This window comes from Staurois parvus, unplaced genomic scaffold (genome assembly GCF_062004578.1).
Source record: "Staurois parvus isolate SC_StPar_1 unplaced genomic scaffold, SC_StPar_1.0 ptg000053l, whole genome shotgun sequence".
NCBI classification, from domain to species: domain Eukaryota; kingdom Metazoa; phylum Chordata; class Amphibia; order Anura; family Ranidae; genus Staurois; species Staurois parvus.
Genome location: NW_028317849.1, coordinates 5,769,555 through 5,790,857, shown reverse-complemented (window position 1 = coordinate 5,790,857; position 21,303 = coordinate 5,769,555). Strand labels below are relative to the sequence as shown.

At 42.0% G+C, this 21,303-nt stretch overlaps 1 protein-coding gene across 1 annotated transcript in view; it reads left to right on the top strand.

Moving 5' to 3' along the window:
- Positions 1–21,303, top strand: part of MYO9B (myosin IXB) — a 240,583-nt gene that overhangs the window by 39,224 nt on the left and 180,056 nt on the right. The window contains exon 2 of the mRNA XM_089667549.1: positions 18,126–19,007. Coding sequence (XP_089523675.1) covers positions 18,180–19,007 — 828 coding nt within the window. The 5' untranslated portion in view covers positions 18,126–18,179. The remainder of the gene's footprint in view (positions 1–18,125; positions 19,008–21,303) is intronic.

Below are 21,303 nucleotides of genomic sequence, written 5' to 3'. Positions count from 1 at the left end.
AAATCTTTCATCCTTACCCACCATGTGTGTCATGCCTTTCTACTTTGTTAAAGATCTGGCATGGATACTCTCATTTTTAGGCAGAGTCACGGCAGTGAAGATGAATGTTTTGCTGAAATTACTATACTTGTTTTGAGCACTCCCAATCTCGGTCTCAAAATCATTTCTAGATCGTTTTCAGATTAATAATTTTATTTGGCGTAACAAACAACCTCGTTTTTACTTCATCAGTCCTATACCAATCGCACAGGGTGAGTGGCCTTGGTCTTCCCAATTTCTGGCTCTATTACCTGTCGGCCCGCTTCACACAATTATCGCAATGGGCGACTATTAACTCCCAAGTCCCTTGAATCCGATTTGAATCTCAATCTATACGTCTGTTCTATTTACCGGGTATATTATGGGCAAAAATTCCCCCTTGCATGTTGTTGACCCATAATTCTATTGTTGCTCATTGATGCTTTGGTCCCGTTATAAATTTAAACTAAATCTTGTCTCTTCTGTCCCGCCGGATTCTTCATTTTTTTGAGACCCGAGATTTATTATAGCATTCTCGTCTCCACAGGCGTTTTGTTGGTGGTATGATCATTCCTTTATCAGATTATCTGATTTTCAAAGAGGAGGGTCTTATACCACTTTTGAGATGCTACGTACACTTTTTGAAATCCCGCTTACACATTTTGATCTGACACCTTCGTCCCCGATTGCATTTTTCGAATGTATTAGCCGTGACTCTCCTAGGGGCAGGGGTCCTATTTCGGATTTGTATCGGCTTTTTTTCGGTAACTATCTACTCCTCATCCCTCTTATATAGACAGAAATGGGAGGCGGATAGTGGTGTCACTTTTTCGGGAGAGGACTGGGACTCCATGGCGGAGAATATACGTAAGAGCTCTATATCTCTGTTCGGGAGACTACCCTCAAAGTATTAACCCGATTGGTATTATACCCCTTCTAGGCTGAGTGTCATGTTTCCAGGGACGTCCCACCTTTGTTTCCGGGGTTGTGGCCTAGCTGGTACCTTAGTACATATATTTTGGGCTTGCCCAAGCCTTTCATTGGTGTGGCGCAAAGTCTCTGGAGTGGCCTCTGCTGTGGCGAATGCCCCTGTGCATCTGTCTATGCAGTCTTGTCTACTGGGAGCCCGCATCTCGGGGATACAGACGGGTGCTAAGAGGCTGATCCATACCGTCTGTGTTTCTGTCCTGTTGGCAATTGCCCTGCATTGGAGGTCGCGCGCGGTGCCATTTGCCCTCGGTTTTGCGGAGAGTTGATGCAGTGAAGCTCATGGAGAGAATTCATTATACGTTACTGGATAGGGTGCAATTATTCGACAGAAAGTGGGAAGTTTGGAAAACTCAGACATTTACTTCTGAATAATGAATACTTATGATTCAATTGATCGTGCTTTTCTGTTGGAGCTATTATTGCTCTGCCTACCCTCTTATCTATCTTGCTCATACACTTAATTTTTATGCTTTACATGACTGTACCCTTTTGGAATGCTTATTACAGATGTGCCTTGTTTCTGTTTTATATTTTACTCGATGCTGTAATTTTGTTTTTGCAGCCTATTTCATAAAAAATAATAAAATCGTTTGTAAACGAAATCTTTCATCCAGTGTTCACATGCAAGTCTGTAAGTTGAACAGTTATTCTGTGTTGAATATACACAAGGCTCCTTTTGAGTTACAGGTTTACTTCATTTATGGCCAGCCTGAGGCGAAGCAGAATATTTGTGTATGCTTGGTGAGTATTGCAAACAAAATGTACTGTAAACATGCCAACAGTGCAGATATAGGAAATGAGCATCACACTAGTAGCAACTTTTGTTTTTTTGTGTTTTTGTTTTTTTTGCTAAATACCGTAGGTAGTAGTATGCACCTTGCCCTCCTGCAGCTCCGGTAGGCTCACACACTGGCCATGTTTGGCTTGCATAGTAGGACTTTGTAACCATTACTAAGTTCAGTCCTCCAAACATTGTGCTCTAGTATATTTTCTCTAGGTCATAGAAATAGAAATTTGTATTTTGTTAGGAATATCACTTACACCAATAGTGTTAGTGGCCCATTTATTAGAATTGCCATCTTGTTATTTTCATGTCCTCAGGATAGTTCTTAGAATGATTTCTGTTAGTCTCCATTGCATTGCTGTAATATGTATTTGATTGGCTTTCATTCAGGTCCTTGGTGATTTTACAGTGATCCTCTTTGAAAACTACCAGGTTAAAGACCGAACCATAGTAGGACAGATGCATTGTCTCTTTATGGTAAAAAGATGAGAAGGGATTCTGGGAGAGCTTGTTTGGTCAGTAAAAGGATTCTTGAATTTTTGATAGTCATCCCAAGGGTGGAAGCTGGCTGGGGACAGGTGAATTTTACCAAAAATAGGAGATTCCAATCGGTCAGGGCTCCTGTGCACTAAGGGTAGCGTGAGTGACACATTTGGAGTGCTTGCCCAATCCTTTCTGGCCAAATCAGACAAGCAGTGGAACCAGACTGATGAACAAGAAAAGCCTTGTTCACACCTTGTGCAGAGATGTCCGTTTTTCTGCACAAGTTGTGCAAAGGCACAGCCAAAACAATTGTTCTCCATGTGTCCTGGTCACATCACAACACTCGTATCACGTGCAGATTTTTTTCTGCACAGGAATCTGCAACATGTGTAAACTCACTGAAACTCACATGAAAACTGATGTAAACTTGTGTCTGAGTAAAATCTGCACTTTTTTCCCATCAGTGTTTCTGCATGTATGGTGTGAACAAGGCCTAATGCCTCGTGCAGAAAACATGATGGAAAAACATGCAGATTTCACTTGCAAGGACACAAGTTAACATCAATTTTCATGTGCATTTCAGTGAGTTTTATACACGTTGACATAATTTTTTTTTTTTTTTTTCTCCCATGTACTTTTTTTAATGCACAGACTGACCTCACATCTTATGTCATTACTTTCTCTTCTGATTTGTGGAGAGAGTCCAGCACAGTTTCAACAGTTTACTGCTATACCATCACAGCCTCTCTTTACATCAGAATCCCCATCAGAGTTTCCATTTATATCAGAGTTCCTGTCAAAGTCTCCCTCTGCATTATAGCCCCCCCCCCCCGTCTGAGTCCTCTGTACACTGCAGTTCCCATCAGCTCCCTCCTTTACATCCTAGTCCTCATCAGAGCCCTGCCATCAGAGATCCCACATCAGCGGCACCCTCATCTGAGACCTCTCCATCAGTGTTGTCCCCACACACACACTGTAGCTCACCCAGTCGGTGTCTTCCCCCCCCCCCCCCCCACTGGAGCTCCCCTCGTTGGTGTCCCCCCTCAGAGGATCTCCCATCAGTGTTTCCCATGTTTTGGATTCCTTTTAGTCCTTACATTGCGTTTGCGGTGCTTTTTTGCATTTTTTTCACATGTTTTTTTATGTGTTTTATTATTTTGGGAAGTGTCTGTTGTCTTGTGGAAGAAACCAGCAAAAACACAGCAGGCATACATCAGAAAAGCAAACGATGCATTTTTTTATGTATTTCTGCTGCATTTCCATTGAAGTCCAACTCTTAAAAAAATGGACAGATAAGAACGTGACCCATAGGAAACCATGTTAAATGAACTGTAGTGCCTTTCTGCAAAACTGAAAACGCACTGAAAATCGCATAGGTGTGAACCAGGCCTTACCGAAAGCTGTATTGGAGTTGGGGACTCTGTGGGCAGAACGCAGTGGGCTTGGTAACACCTATTTTTGTTTGTTTGTTTTTTTTATATGCAGTGCTGTTGGTTTCTTTCAGTTTGACTGAGGAGCTGTGCGTAAAACTGCGGACTTGCTGCATAATCCCGCACAGCTCTGTTGGTGTGAGTGATACAGTCTTGGAGAGACCTGTGTTTTTCTGGTGCAGCAAAATCTGATCTCTGCATATGGTGTGAATGAGCCCTGAAGCCTTGTTCATACCATATATACAGAAAAACTGATGGAAAAAATGTGCAGATTTCTTTTGCAGAGACAAGTTTCCACAAGTATTGATGCGCGTTTCAGTAGCTGGATATATTTGGTTCAATGTTTTTTTTGGTTTTTTTTTTTTTTGTTCAGCAAGTGAAGTAGATGGGGGAACCCTCCTCACTACACTATTGTATTCTGAAAGCGGGAAAACTCCCCTGCTGGCAGAATACACAAATCAGCGCCAATGAGGAGGCTTATATACAACAGGGCGGTTGAACGTAAGGCGACAGGTGTGTCTGAGCTACACAAATAGCGGTCTGTGTGTGAGCAGACTAGAGACCTATTCTGGAGACTGCGGTATCTCTGTCTTGAAGAGGAATTAGACAGAGCTGTGTAGTAGATAACCGGAAGGCTGCAAAACCTTTACTGTTCTGTTGTACAGAGACACCCCCTATGTGGGAAATCTGTAAAATGACTTTCTTGGTGAATAAAAGTGATTTGGAAGTCCAAAATGTCCTTCAGTGTGTGGACTAGCGCCATCAGAAAAAAAAATTCATTATGTGAAGCTAAATGTTGCATTATAAGTAATCTGCAATTGATGGTAGTGCTATGCAGAACATAACCTGCTCTGCCAGAAGTACAGTGGAACATGCCTCTGTGTAAGCTATGCACCGTGTAAATGGGAAGTCCTAGTTGGACACATTTGTGAAATTATCAAGTCTTTCTACCAACACTTTTGCTTAAAGCCATATTAAACCCAAAAGTAAACATTTATTATATTGCATCTTGCCAATTCTTAGATGTGATGGCTGCCTTAGCTTTTTTTTCTTGTATTTTCATCTGGTGATTTTGCCATAAGTCTGTTCTGTTTCAACAGAACAAGCTGTTGCAAATGTATCAGTTAGAAGGTTGAGACAAATCATTTACCACTGATGGGGGTGCTTACAATGAGCAGCTTTATTTATGTAAAACCCTTGTCCCAAAAAGTAAAAGCTGTTGCTGTAACTGCTTCTAAAGTATTAGTGAGAGTCTGGCTTCAATTTGTGTAATCTACTAGTACATCTAACATTCCCCTCCCCCCAGATTGGCAATGCTGTCGTCCAAAGGTGTCTCTATGCTCCCTGTGGGGGCATTTTAAGGCCTTAATGCAATAATTTGATATTAATTTACACTCAAGCGCTAAATGGTCATAGCGTTAACACACGTTTAGTCACATCAAGCGGTTTTTCTGCCAAAACGATGCTGCTTCTGGACGTGTGCTTTGGGTTTTATTCCAGCTGGTAAATGCTACTGCTACTAAAAGCTTCTTAAAATCTATGCGCATGGACACAGGATAAGATGGAGGGCGGTTTGGAAGCAATAAAAAAAAAACCGCCTGACACCCCTAGAAGTGGCTGCAAAAACACCCTGTTTGCATGAGGCCTAATACAGGAGGTGTGTTACTGGCCAGATCCCTTGGTGAAAACAGGAACAAAGTCTTAAAAAAAAAAAATCAAAAACAAATGCAGCCATAGCATATAAGAATTGGTAAGCTGCATTTTTGGTTTTGAGTTTAACATGAAGTTGAAAGTGGAATTCCACACCCAGTTCTAACTCCTATAATTACCCTATAAAAGGAAGATGCATATTCTTACCTATTCTCAGGATGCTCTGGTCCAGTTACGTAATCTCCCCAACAGTTGGCTTCATGGGAGAGGAAAGAGTGCCAACATTGGATTGAATGCCCATACTGTGACATCACCCATAGAGTTCCTATGGTGTATCCGATGTCGGCTACTGGAAGCCGATCAATTGATTCCGCCGCAACTTCCTGAGGATAAGTAAGTGTAAGCATCTTCCTTCTACATGGTAGTTAGTATAGGTCAAGCGTAGGCAACCTTAACCACTAGCCTACAGGGCACTTATACCCCCTTCCTGCCCAGGCCAATTTCCTGCTTTCAGCGCTGTCACACTTTGAATGGCAATTGCGCGGTCATGCAACACTGTACCCATATGAAATTTTTATCATTTTTTTGAGACAGAGCTTTATTTTGGAGGTATTTAATCACCTCTGGGATTTTTATTTTTTCTTAAACCAAAAACCGCTGAAAATTTTGAAAAAAAAACAACGTTTTTTCTTAGTTTTTGTTATACAATTTTGTAAATAAGTGATTTTTCTCCTTCACTGATGTGCGCTAATGAGGCTGCACTGATGGACACTGATAGGTGACACTGGGCACTGATGAGGAGGCACTGGTAGGTTGCACTGATGGGCATTGACAGGCATCACTGATGGGCACTGAAAGGCAGCACTGATACATGACACTGATACATACATGACACTGATAGGCGACACTGACTGGCACTGATAGGCGACACTGACTGGCACTGATAGGTGACACTGAAAGGCAGCTCAGATAAGCACTGATATGTGGCATTGATGTGCACTGGTATGCACTGATATGTGGCACTGATGAGCACTGGCACGTGGCACTGATGAGCACTGACTGCTGGCACTGATGAGCACTGACAGGTGGCACTTCTGGGCCCACACTGATAATCAGGGCACACTGATCCTGATGATCAGAGTACATGTCCCCTCCGCGGAAAGCAGATTACCGGCTCTCCTCACCTCTCGAGCTGTCAGCGTGACAGCTCGAGAGGAGAGGAATGCCAATAACCGGCATTTCCATGTTTACATGTGATCAGCTGTGATTGGACACAGCTGATCACATGACCGAGCCCACATCTTCGGCTCTTTCCATGATCCACTGTGTCAGAGGGACACTGTACTGGCAATCGCCGCGCGCTCCCTGAGCCGCGCATGCGCGGTGAGAATGGAAGGACGTCATATGACGTCCTATCAGAAAGAGAGAACCACCTTGCTCCCTGTCATTGTACTATATGGCGGGCGGAAGGTGATTAAAGAGGTAGAGATCTACCTGAACAGCATGGAAGAACTCAATAATCATCGGGCACAGTGTCTCCCAGTGTCGCCTCCTCACACCTGAGTTAAAACTCTAATTGCCATACTACCGTGTCGCAAATGTGTGCATTGCATGGCAGTCATGGGTTTAAATCAGGTGGTGAGGATGCAACATCTCGCCTCCTCACCACTTGTCAAACATACTCAGATCGCTTTTCAGAGGAGCAGCAGTGCCTGCTGCACTTGTGACTGAGTCCTTAGTTGCATTTGGAAGCTGCACCCTTGTGGCTCATTCACACATACAGTTGAGAAGTTGTAAAGCCCTGAGGTTAAGTTGCAGTTTTACTGCCCCAATCCCTACTCCCTTTAGCCGCTGAAGCAGCAGCCAAAGGTGTACATATGCCGCAGCAGGAATGAAACCCCCTGTTGCTTTTGGTGGATGCTACCACCTGTCAGTCTCGACCCATCAAGTAAATGGAGCCACTCTGCAAACCCCCCGCAACTGCATGCTTCTGTGGGGTCCAAGGGGTTAAAGCAGGTGGTGAGAAAGCAACACAACACTACCTGCTTTAACCCCTTGTTTCCTGTACTGCACAAGGTTGCACGGCACATGCAGAGTGGCCTCATTCACTTGAACGGGTCATGCTTGGCAGGTACTACACCCACCAACCATGACAGGGTGTATAACTTCGGCTGCCTCTGCAACATGTGTACACCCCTGGCCACTGGGGGTGCGGTTGGGCTTTTAAAAACACATCTTATCTATGGGATTTTACCCCCTCCCCAAAATAAACTGCAAATATAAATGAACCCTTACTGTTCTGATCCTCCTACAAGGCTTCTTTCACACTGATGTGCTGTGGTTTATCTGCACCGTGGGTGCAACACAATGCATCTGCAACTTTCCTGGGTTAGCTGCTTTTTGCCGTAGATTATATTCTGCAGGTGTTGCGCACTTTCTGAAAGCATGCCAAAACTCCTGCATTCAGCCCCAAACCCACAGGATATAATAGAAGTCTATGGGTAAGTGCAGCAAACCTGTAGGATAGCTGCAGGTACACCGCACTGCACCCATGTGGGTAAACCGCTGTGCATCATTGTGAAAGCAGTCCTGTACTATTATGCCCTGTGCATTGCTTCACACTGACCAGGAGATCTCTTCTTTCTTGCTGCTGGCACCACTCTGGAGAACCCTACCCGGGATAAGAGGTGGAGTGCAGTTGGTATCACTCCATATGGGACAGGAACCAGCTCTACAGAGGAGGCATCAGTTTATGCAGCTCTTGCTCCCTACTACAGCACCAACTTTACAAGTAGTCCCTCAGCATTGCACTCTGACCCACTGACCAGCCATCCCAGAGCATCAAACAGCTAGCCCAGACCTCGATCTACCAGTCACCTCCTGTCCGTGACCTACTGGTAGATCGTGATCTATGGGTTGCTAACAACCATATACAGTGGGGATCGAAAGTTTGGGCACCCCAGCTAAAAATTTGTATTAATGTGCATAAAGAAGCCAAGGAAAGATGGAAAAATCTCCAAAAGGCATCAAATTACAGATTAGACATTCTTATAATATGTCAACAAAAGTTAGATTTTATTTCCATCATTTACACTTTCAAAATAACAGAAAACAAAAAAATGGCGTCTGCAAAAGTATAGGCACCCTTCAGAGTTAATATCTTGTACTGCCCCCTTTGGCAAGTATCACGGCTTGTAAACGCTTTTTGTAGCCAGCCAAGAGTCTTCCAATTCTTGTTTGAGGTATCTTTGCCCATTTTTCCTTACAAAAGTCTTCCAGTTTTTTGAGATTTCTGGGCTGTCTGTCACGCACTGCTCTTTTAAGGTCTATCCATAGATTTTCAATTATGTTGAGGTCAGGAGATTGTGAAGGCCATGGCAAAACCTTCAGTTTACGCCTCTTGATGTAATCCCCCGTGGATTTCGAGGTGTGTTTAGGATCATTATCCATTTGTAGAAGCCATCCTCTCTTTAACTTCAGCTTTTTCACAGATGGCATCAAGTTACCATCCAAAGCATGATTGATCCAACCCCATGGTTAACAGTTGGACAGAGGTTCTTTTCATTAAATTCTGTGCCCCTTCTTCTCCAAACATACCTTTGCTCATTCCGGCCAAAAAGTTCAATTTTAACCTCATCGGTCCACAGAACTTGTTTCCAAAATGCATCAGGCTTGTCTATATGTTCATTTGCAAAGTTCAAACGATGATTTTTGTGGTGAGGACGTAGAAGAGGTTTTCTTCTGATGACTCTTCCATGAAGACCATATTTGTACAAGTATCTCTTTATAGTGGAATAGTGTACCACAACTCCAGTGTCTGCCAGATCTTTCTGGAGGGATCGTGCAGTCGAACGTGGGTTTTGAATTGTTTTTCTCACAATCCTGCGAGCTGTTCTGTCTGATATTTTTCTTGGTCTTCCAGATCTTGCTTTAACTTCCACTGTTCCTGATGACTGCCATTTCTTAATTACATTCCGAACAGAGGATATTGACATCTGAAAACGCTTTGCTATCTTCTTATAGCCTTCTCCAGCTTTGTGAGTGTCAACTATTTTCAGTTTCAGTTTTCTAGACAACTGCTTAGAAGAAGCCATGATGCTGATTGTTGGGGCAAGGTCAGATGAGTCTGGGCATTTAAAACCTTTGAGATTGACATCACCTGGTCTTCCCAGACGATGATTGAGAACAATCCATGACACTGGCAGGTCTCAGCTTTGCAAAGGGGGCAGTGCATGCTATAAATTCTGCAGGGTGCCCAAACTTTTGCAGACGCCATTTTTTTGTTTTCTGTTATTTTGAAAGTGTAAATGATAGAAATAAAATCTAACTTTTGTTGACATATTATAAGAATGTCTAATCTGTAATTTGATGCCTTTTGGAGATTTTTCCATCTTTCCTTGGCTTCTTTATGCACATTAATACAAATTTTTAGCTGGGGTGCCCAAACTTTCGATCCCCACTGTAGGTGTTAGAAGGGAGGAGGGAGCAGCATTAGGCATATTTAGTTGTAGCTTCAAATTCCAGTGGCCAGTTTGTAGCACATTAGTGTGACTGCAGTCTGAAACACTAAATGACCTTGGAAAGGTCTGGTATGTCCTGAAAGTGTCTAACTTTGTAGCAAGTATAGATATTTCCTGCTTGCTGTTACTATATCTGCAACAATGTACAATATTATTGTGGTAGAGCTATATTTTTTTTTTATTAGAACAAAAGTTTTGTTTGTTTTTTTTTTTTTACATAACCACATGGGGAGTTACAATAAAGTGAGAGTAAATTTTAGTCTTTTCCAATCATAAAGTAAATTCCAGCAACTGGTTCCTACTGAACCTGTCGAATTTCAATCCATCTATGGGCAGGCTGGTTGTAGTGAAGTCAATCTTATCGATTGACTTCAGTACAACCAGCCACTTGGATTTGATTCATACGATCACTGCTGGTATGTATAGATTACTGCCACTGGCTGTACACACATTTTAGGAGCATCAATGGCTTGGGCTTAATTTATTTTATTGGCCAGAATGATTTATTTTGGCCATTGAAATTAACTCAAGTGCTAAATGCTGCTAACGTTTACACACGTCAAACATTTTTTCTTCCAAGAAGCTGATGCTCTTGGACACGCTAACAATGGCTTCTTTTTTCTGTCTCTAAAAAGTCCTGCCTCTGAACCTGTGTAAATGCTAACATGCAGGGGCGTTTAGTGGCAGAAAAAAAAATGTTTTTCACACAGGAATGGAGAGCTGTCCATTCCTGGCAGTAGAGGGCAGTGTGGTATGCTATTCAATTTTTTTTAAACCAACTTTATTTGACGTGCACAAAATGTACACTTCATTCATGACAATGTACAGCAGCTCAATGCGTTTCTGTACAGTACAATGTGTTTCTGTACAGTGCTCTGCAATGAAATGCAGCATATCTGCATTTTATCACAGCACACTAAAATGCAGCCCTGGGCTGCATTACAATGTGAATGGGACACACTGGAAACAATTGTTTTCTACGGTCCCTACGGTGATAGATGTTTTACAATGCAATAAAAAGTCTGTCACCACACAATGTGTAAATTAGCCCTTAGAGCAGTTTTAAAATCTTCTATGTACATGAGGCTTAAAGGATAAGCTAACTTTTGGGAATGTGTTACATGTTCCAACCGTTTTTAGGGTGGAACATGTAGAATGTTCCATCTGCTGCAACCACTCGCCAATCCCTATCTCTCCTTGTCACAGCAGTATGTGGAAAAGCTCCCTGTACCCACTGTCACTTTTTGAAAATTTTAATTGAATCAGCTACTGACATCCTTTTTGGATATCGGCTTGTAGTTCTCAATGAACTACCACGGCACTGTTGAGCGCTCTAGTAGTTCCTTGATTCATATGATATATGGGCAGACAGATTACACTGACAGTCTGCAGGAATCCTGCACTGCACCATGAGCTCTGCATACATTCTTGCCAGTGGTGGTGCTGGAATGAGCAACTCCCACATGAGGAGACTGCATATCATCCACTGGTGTCCAGTCGAGACAGTTGGATGAAGCTGGAGAGAAGATGCCTGACAAGGGATCTAACAGACATTGCATTGCTGGAACAGAGGTGAATATCTGCAGATGTTAGTTCTGCTCTAGGGCTAGTTTACACTAGATGCAGTTCAGTGTGCTTTTTTCTGCATCAAAAATGCATGCACAGTGTTTTCCATGTATTCCAATTTCACACCAGTGCAGTCAGTTTCCAGTGCATGAAAAAAGTAGAACATGATGCATTTTTTCTGCACAGAACCATACTGGAACATGGCAAATGGCACTGGAAACTGCGTGTGGTGTGAACTGTAAGCAAAACGTATCCGGAGTGCATTTTTGTAGTGTGAACTGGCCCTTAAAGTGATTTTAAATCAGAAGGTTTTTTTAAATGTAGTGTTATTAAACCCAGGACACTGCATTCACTATATCCAGTCTCCCACAGTACACACATCATGGAAATGCAATTAGTTTAGTAAATATAAACTGATAAATACCTTTTCGCATCACCAGTTAGAGCAGTCTTGTGACTTCTATTAGTGTACAGCTGAGCACTGGTTAAAGCTTGGAGGAGGAGTTTTCATTCTCCCATGACTGTCCTCTGAGGCTGCATAATCCCTGACCCTCTGTCTGGACAGTGCTGATTGGCCCTGTGCTGATCACTTGCACCCTCCCAAAGGAAAAAAAAACACTCTAGAAATGCACACTAAACTGAGTATATGCAGAGTGACCCCAAAGACTCTGTTTTATCAGGAGATGATTCGGAGACCATGAAAGAAGGGGAGGAACAGAGAAGTCAGGATCAAACAGCCTTTTTACACTATGCAGAGGATTAACCCCTTAGGTTCCACAGCGAGTATAACAAGCATGCTTGACTGCATTTACAGACTGATTTTACTGTTGTGGGTTTAGTAACACTTTAAGGCATTCTCTGCAATAAAGTAAAAAACCTTCTGCATGCGATTTTCCCCCCCCAGCCCCCTTCTTTTTTCACCTGAGCCCAACCTTGATCCACTGATGTGCACGAGAGCGGCAGCTCTCTCTGCTCTCTCTCTGCTCATCAGCTCCTGCTGCTGTCAATGACAACCAGCGAGGAGAGTGAGTGGGTAGGGCTGAGCTGGCTCTATGGGTCAATCAACACACAGAGTCGGCTAGGGAGCAAGCACACACAAGTGCCCCCATAGCACGCGGCTCACATTCTTTCTAGGGCTCTTCTGGGGTGAAAAAGTTAGAGAGAGACTGGTCTAAACTATTATGTGACAGGTAATTATGTAAACATCACTCTAAGCTTAAAGTGGAGTTCCTCCTAAAAGGGGAAGTTCCGCTTTAAGGACTGCTCCTCAGCTCCCCATTAAGGATTGGCACCTTTGGGGGTGGGGGGGGAGCGTTTACCCAAATTTGGCAGGTACCCCCTCTCACTTCCGGTCCGATCGCCTAGGTGAGTGGAAGGTGTCCTACCTCCCTCCCTGTAGTCTTTTGGGACACGTGACAGGTCCCAGAAGACTACGGGGCCATTCATGAAGCACAGCTCTACTCGCGGATGTGCTGTTGGTATCCGGCTGTGAAGCCGCAAGCTGTCACAGCTGGGTGCCCACACTGAAGATACCTGCCTCCTGGAATACAGGACGGCCGGTGAAACGGGCTGCGGGAGACACACCGAGGGACAAGTCAGCAGCAACAGTTTTGTAGCTGCTGACTTTCATTTTTTGATAGGGTAAGTGGAACTCCACTTTAATAAGCTTGTTGATGAAAAAAATCTTTATTCATAATTATTAATATTAATTTGCTTTTAGATTCACAACTAGATTCATCAACTTTAGCAACTGTGTCCAATGTACAAACATCTTCATTTTGAGCTCTGTCGTCTTTGTGTCATTTTCTGTCTCTACCACTCTCCTTTTGGTGTCATGCATCTTTAGTCTGATGTGGCAACTGTACTCTCTCTGTTGTAAACCTCCCAAGGAACAGGCATATTTTGCTCTTTTTACTGAAAGGAGCTATTTACAAAATAGCTTTTTACAGCAAATTTGGCTTGGAATGCACTGATATCACTGACCCTGCCCTGCAGAATGAGTCTTCCTCTTCCTGGTAAACTTGCTTTTGGAATCAAACTGTTTTAATGGAAATTAGGTTTTCCCACTAGATCAATCATTGATTTGCGTACTAGTATGGGAGTGTTTGAATTTGCACTGTATAAAAATTGAGGTTTTAAAACAAATTAAACACGTTTAAAACAAAATGCATACTTGCTGTTAGCACGTGGATACCATGACGTTCAGCACCATTGTGCCTTTGTTGCAACACAAAGCTTACACACAGACAAGTATTGTTATGTTCCAAAAAGTGACCGTTTCATACAAAGCCCAATAGTATTTGAGACTTAATAGTCGCATGGCTGAAAATAGAGCGCCTTAAGCTGGCCATATACTATACAACTAATTGTACAATCTCCTTTAGATCCACCAATAACTATGTAGTGGCAGAGCCTGCCTAATTTGATACACGTTGATTGGATTGTTCAGGTTTATCCTCGTATTCCATAGTTTTGGTAACTTTAAGGGCTTCTTCACACAGGTGGCCGTTGAGTCTTGATTTTACTGCCCTCTTAAAATCAGAAATGCAGCTGCTCACGGTTGGTGTGGCCACATACAAACCGCTGTGGAACCTGTATTCTGTGGCCATACGCTTGATAGTTAAGGTTGTATCATATCGTTTTTGTCCTATTAATTATAGGTAACTGATTGAATTTAAAGTGGTTCTAAATCCTTAAGGTTTTTCACCTTAATTCATTCTATGCATTAAGGTGAAAAACCTGTGTTGCAGCTCCCCCCAAATCCCACCTTATTTTTACTTGAGCCCGATCCGACCCAGCGATGTGCATGTGAGCAGTGGCTCTTGCCATTGTCTCCTTCATTGGGCAGATTGGTACGAGCGGGAGCCATTGGTTCCTGCTGCTGTCAGTCAAATGCTGTGACACTAGAGCAGGTGGTGGGCTGGGCTGAGCTGCCCGCTCTGTGTCAATGGACACAGACAGGGTGGCTCGGAAGCAAACCCACACAGGTGCCCCATGGAAAGTGGCTTTCTGTGGCAGTACCTGATGAAGAGGGGCCAGGAGTGCTGGCGGGGAACCCCAGAAAAGGAGGATCGAGGCTGCTTTGTGCAAAAGAATTGCACAAAGCAGTTAAGTATAGACATGTTTGTTTGTTTTAACCACTTAAATATGGGGCACTTTTACCCCCTTCCTACCCAAGCCAATTTTCAGCTTTCAATGTTGTCGCACTTTGAATAACAGTTGTGTGGTCATGCAACACTGTACCCATAAAAAAATTTTTAATTTTTTTCACACAAATAGAGCTTTCTTTTGGTGGTGTTTAATCAACACTGAGTTTTTTTTATTTTTTGCTAAATAAAACAAAAAAAACTGAAACTTTTGAAAAGAAAACCCTGCATTTTTCTTTGTTTCTGTTATAAATTTTTGCAAATAACATTTTTTCTTAAATTTAGGTCAAAATGCATTCTGCTACATTTCATTTTGTGAAAATATCCCAAATTAGTGTATATTATTTAGTCTGTAGGAAAGTCCACAAACCAAGATGTGTATATATATATATCTGACAATTGATCAGTCCTGATGTACTGACGGCCCATCTCATTTCTTGAGGCCTGAAAAACTCCAGGATATAACAAATACTCCCCAAATTACCCATTTTTGGAAATGGCTCAAATGCAAACTGCATAGGTGTGAACCTAGCCAGGGAGATTTCTTCACTTTTTATATCACTGTTACAAGACAATGAGGACAGACATACACAGACAGTAATAATATCCTGACATTGTTTACAACCCTTGCCTATTTTATTAAAAAATATTGTTTTGTTGCAGGCTGTGTTTTCCCCTTTGGAAAAATTTCCCATTGATTTCTGTGCCAGCAGGAATTGGGGTTGGATCGGTGTAGAGGCACCTGAGTATGGAAGGTGGTCACTCTTGAGATTGTTTTGTTGTGTTTTTTTTTCTTGCATTCTTTATTTGTCAAAATCAAAAACATTTTCCATAAGGTTACAAGCAGATAGAAGAGAAAAACTAAATTCAAATGCGAAAGAAGCCATTTTTAGCATCCAACAAAACAGACAGGTAATAATGAAAAAAAGAGATCTATTCATGCGACCATCTGTGAAAATATTGTCAGACCGGACCCTGGGTCAGGTATGCAAATGAAAGAGAGATTGATCTTGCCACCCCTCCGTGCAACCAGCTGAGTGGGTGCCTCCACCAAAATCTCCAGTTAATAAACACTTTTTTGGACTTCACCTGTCCATACCATTTGTTCAAAATGCCAATCTTAAGAACAGTTTTTTTTTTTAATTCACAGATAAGTGGAGCCAACATTGTTTGGGGGAAGTGCCTCCCACTTCTTCATCAGGGCTAGTCATGTAGACCTTAAAATGGCTGAGTATTACATGCAGTAGAAATTAGGGCACTTATGATTGATGGAAATTTACAATAAAAATAATAAAAATGGTACAGTAAGAAATCCAAAGTTTAAAGTGCTAGGTAGATCTGGTATAATTTTAGGCAATATAAATATAGGAGTGGGTCATTGGGTGATTTTTGCATGTGTCATCTGATAAAAATGTATATAATAATTATCAAGTGAGAACAACACTGGTAGTGAAATCGACACTGTTAGCTATTTATAACAGATGACAATAATGTAAGGAGGTATAAAGGTGGCGCTTGTAAGTCATGTGTTTTACATTTGGAAGAATAGGCAAGAAGCTGTGACTGACCTTTTAATGGTGGGTGGGCTCAGGATTGGCATGGAACAAGAAGTCAAATAAAACAAGAGCCCTTTGGGTGTTGCAGATGATATGTATGTTAGTAAAGTAGTTAAAGACAGAGGTGGGAAAAAAGTGAGTGTAGCAAATGGAAATGAGAGGGAAGGTAAAAAGAAGGGGAGGTGGATGGGGGTTAGGGGGGAAAAAAGTGGAAATTGGGTTAAAACTATGGCCGGGACTAGTGGTGATATACGTACATAGGATGGATGATTGATGGTAACTATAAGGAATATGTTGTGTATGGGGGATATTGTCCTGGGAGCTTGTACACAATGATCTATAGAGTATATCTAAGAAGGTGATGTTGGCGCTAACAACAATAAATACAGTAGTTAGAAATAAATGATAGTAACTTGACCACTTGCTCTCCAGAGTATTTACCCCCCTTCCTGACCAAGCCTTTTTTTTGCGATACAGTGTTGCGTTACTTTAACTGACAATTGCATGGTCATGCAACATGGCATCCAAATAAAATGTATGTATCTTTTAGTTTTTTTTAAAGAGTCCCCTGAGATTACTGGAGCTCCAAAATCAAATCAATGACATGGGTCTCTTGCTTCCCATAGCACAATATAGTATATATCACATCCTCTGTGAATACTAGTGCGAGACAGAAAGAGGTGGGCCAGAGTTCAGATTCTGAGCCTCCATGTTAAGATGTTTATTGCTGTCTGTGGCACTTTTAGGGATATTGGGAAATTGCCAACCATTCTCCCTCCTTTGTCTTGGTGTCACAGAAACAGGAAGTGAAAAAAAAAAATCTCTCCAGTGAGTTTACAGACATAAAAAAACTGACAGAACTTTTTAGGTAGTTGTAAACCCTTTCATATACCCAGTGAAGTGACTGGCCTCAAGTAATAACACATACCTGTTTATCTGCAACCCTCTCTTCTCTACAGCCTTCTTAAACACACAGATAAATAACTTTTTCTCATCTCCAGCAGGCAGAGGGTGGGGATCTGATGTTACACTGCATAGCATAGAGAGAACTCCGTGTAATCTTAGGGCTGAGTGGCAGAAAGACATGCCCCCGTCTACACAATCTCATAGGGAAATATGCACAGCTGCAGTTTTCAGTCAACTTCTGTGCACTGGAGGAAATAGTTTGGCGGAGAGGAAGGAGACAGAAATCACATTTGATGCTTTGGATTCTGGCTAGTACATTATAGAGGATATACTTTTCATTTTAGAGGTTTACAACCACTTCGTATTCTACTACCGCATGATTTTACTTAAAAATCACTTTGTTCTTATTTAGTAATTACTTTCATCGTATAGATTAGTTTTTTTCTTAGTTGTACTTGAAATAAAACTCATTTTTTCATCTGTGACCCTGGTGCAAATGATACAATAAGGGATCATGGTTTGTGAATTCACAGCTCCGCAGGTGCTCCCTCTAAAATGAATTTAAGTGTAATCGTGAAGCTCCATTCACAGCAGAGCCTTGGTTTTCACAGCTGTGACAGGATCAGACTACAATTATTACCTAGAAAGGGATAGGGTCAATTTAAATCATCAAAACTGCCTCTTATCAATAGACTTGTTAAAAAAAAATGTAATTTGAGGTGTGATCCATTCTTAATTGAGTGAAATATTAACTCTTATCTAAACCCTTCCAGTGTTGAAAGTCGAAGCAGATGCTTATCTACATGTACTGTATATTCGATAAATGGCTGTACTGCAATTGTATGTCTCATTAGCTAATTGTTTGAAAATGAACAAAAATACCATTTAATTTTTATGATTGTATGAGAGTCGCTATAAGAGAAATATGTCTCTGTATTATCACATTTGTGCTTTAAGCTTCCAGTATTTTGTTTCTGAAAGTTATGCATTATTGTATCCCATTATGTTAAAAAAAAAAGTGTTGATATGTTTTGTGAAGAGCCAGACACTTAGTTACATTTGTTTTTGCTTTTCAGTTGGTGAATGCAGCTGTTGGATGCACGGTATGTTGGATTCAGGACAGACGCAGAATGAGTTTAAAAAATGACACTGGACATGAGAAGGCGTCTTACAACCTATACATTTATCCTCAGCTCTCGCAAGAGGACTCAAACTGTTGCACTGTTCTGGCCACAAAAGATTCATTGACCTCTGATGTAATCAAGAATGCAGTTGCTGCTCTTGGTCTTGACACTTCCAAAACCTATGTTCTGGCAGAGGTGAAGGAGTCAGGAGGAGAGGAGTGGGTACTAGATCCCAATGATTCCCCAGTCCAAAGAGTGCTTCTCTGGCCACGTAAGGCTTTGGACAGGCACCCACAGGCAGAAGGGTACTATTTCCTTTTACAAGAGAAGAACAAGGACGGGAGCATTAAGTATGTCCATCTGCCCCTCGTTTCAGAAGAGGAAAAAGCCAGGAGGCTTGTGGAGCGGGGCTTTCTCCCTCGATCCCAAGAGGATTATAATGACTTGTGTAACTTGCCCAAACTAACGGAGTCTGCGATCTTGGGAAACCTTAAAACCCGTTTCTTAAAGCACAAGATCTATACATATGCAGGAAGTATCCTTATAGCCATCAACCCATTCAAATTCTTACCCATCTATAATCCAAAATATGTCAAGATGTATGACAATCACCAGCTGGGAAAGCTGGAGCCTCATATTTTTGCTATTGCGGATGTGTCCTACCATACTATGTTAAAGAAGAAAGTCAACCAGTGCATAGTCATTTCTGGTGAGAGTGGCTCTGGAAAGACACAAAGTACCAATTTCCTAATACACTGTTTAACTGCACTGAGTCAGAAAGGATATGCTAGTGGAGTTGAGAGGACCATACTGGGAGCTGGACCTGTTCTTGAGGTAAACTGTTGTATAGAAGTGAATGTTTTCACTCATAAACAGTCTTTTCTACTTTGTGGCTTTTTAATCCTAAACTTTCACTGTCAATCCCCCTGTTTTTTTTACCTTCTACTGCCTTTTATAGACTATGTTGATTGTAAGCTACTGATATAATTAATTTAATGATGTGCTATAACCATCAGATATAACATTCCAGCAAACCTATTTTGTGGTCAGCCCTTTTTATTTTGATTATTGAATTGTCTTGTTATCTCATTCCTTTCTCAAAACTGCAATACTGCAGGGAAAGACTTCACCCTGGAGTCATACATTTATTTAAAGTGTTAGTAAACCCACAACAGTAAAATCAGTCTGTATATACAGTAGAGCTTATAGAGTAGCCATACTCACTATGGAACCTAAAGGGTTAATCTTCTGTATTGTGCAAAAAGCTGTTTTATCCTGACTACTCTGATCCTCCCCTTCTTCCAGTACCCCCTGTGCTTTGCTAGAAAGGTTTTTTGTTTTTGTTTTTTTTTCTTTTCTTTCTTGGGAGAGTGCATGTGATCAGCTCAGGGCCAATCAGCAGTGTCCAGACAGAGGTCAGGAGTCCTGCATCTTCCTAGAGCAGAATGAAATGTCTCTTACAGCTCGGCTGGACACTGATAGAAGTAACAAGACTGCTCTAACTGCTGATGAGAAAAGGTATTTAGCAGTTTATATTTACCAAAATAATTGCACTTCCATGTTCTGTGTACTGTGGAAGACCAGATATAATGAATGCAGGGTCCTCGGTTTAGTAACACTAATAAATGTGTGAATCTTAAATGAAAGCTGCCCAAATCAAAATACATAAATATATACATACATACATACATACAGTGAGGAACAGAAGTATTTGAACACCCTGCGATTTTGTAAGTTCTCCCACTTAGAAATCATGGAGGGGTCTGAAATTCACATTGTAGGTGCATTCCCACTCTGAGAGACAGAATTTAAAAAATAAATTCAGGAAATCACATTGCATGATTTTTTAAAGAATTTATTTGTCTTGCACTGCTAAACATAAGTATTTGAACACCTGAGAAAATCAGTGTTAATATTTGCTACAGAAGCCTTTGTTTGCAATTACAGAGGTCAAACGTTTCCTGTAGTTCTTGACCAGGTTTGCACACACTGAAACAGGGATTTTGGCCCACTCCTCCTCACAGATCTCCTCTAGATCTGTCAGGTTTCGGGGCTGTCTCTGAGCAATACGGAGTTTCAGCTCCCTCCAAAGATGTTCTATTGGATTTAGGTGTGGAGACTGGCTAGGCCATTCCAGAACCTTGATATGCTTCTTACAGAGCCACTCCTTGGTTATCCTGGCTGTGTGCTTCGGGTCGTTGTCATGTTGGAAGACCCAGCCACGACCCATCTTCAATGCTCTGACTGAGGGAAGGAAGTTGTTGCTCAAAATCTCACAATAAATGGCCCCATTCATCCTCTCCTTAATACAGTGTAGTCGTCCTGTCCCCTTCGCAGAAAAGCACCCCCAAAGCATGATGTTACCACCCCCATGCTTCACAGTAGGGATGGTGTTCTTGGGATGCAACTCATCCTTCTTTTTCCTCCAAACACGACGAGTAAAGTTTAGACCAAAAAGTTCTACTTTGGTCTCATCTGACCACATGACTTTCTCTCATGCCTCCTCTGGATTATCCAGATGGTCATTGGCAAATTTCAGACGGGCCTGGACATGTGATGACTTGAGCAGGGGAATATTCCGTGCGATGCATGATTTGAAACCATGACGGTGTAGTGTTCTACCGACAGTGACCTTTGAAACTGTGGTCCCAGCTCTCTTCATGTCATTGACCAGCTCCTCCCTTGTAGTTCTGGGCTGATTCCTCACCTTTCTTATCAGTGATACCCCACGAGGTGAGATCTTGCATGGAGCCCCAGTTCGAGGGAGACTGACAGTCGTCTTTAGCCTCTTCCCTTTTCTAACAGTTGCTCCAGCAGTTGATCTATTTTCACCAAGCTGCTTGGCAATTGCCCCGTAGCCCTTTCCAGCCTTGTGGAGGTCCACAATTTTGTCTCTGGTGTCTTGTGACAGCTCTTTGGTCTTGCCCATGTTAGTAGTTGGCTTCTGACTGACTGTGGGGTGGACAGGTGTCTTTAAAGAGCTCAGACAGGTGCTACTAAGTTAGATTAATGAGTTGAGTAGAGGTGGACTTTTTAAAGGCACAGTAACAGGTCTTTGAGAGCCAGAATTCTTGCTGTTTCTTAGGTGTTCAAATACTTATGTTCAGCAGTGCAAGACAAATTCTCTAAA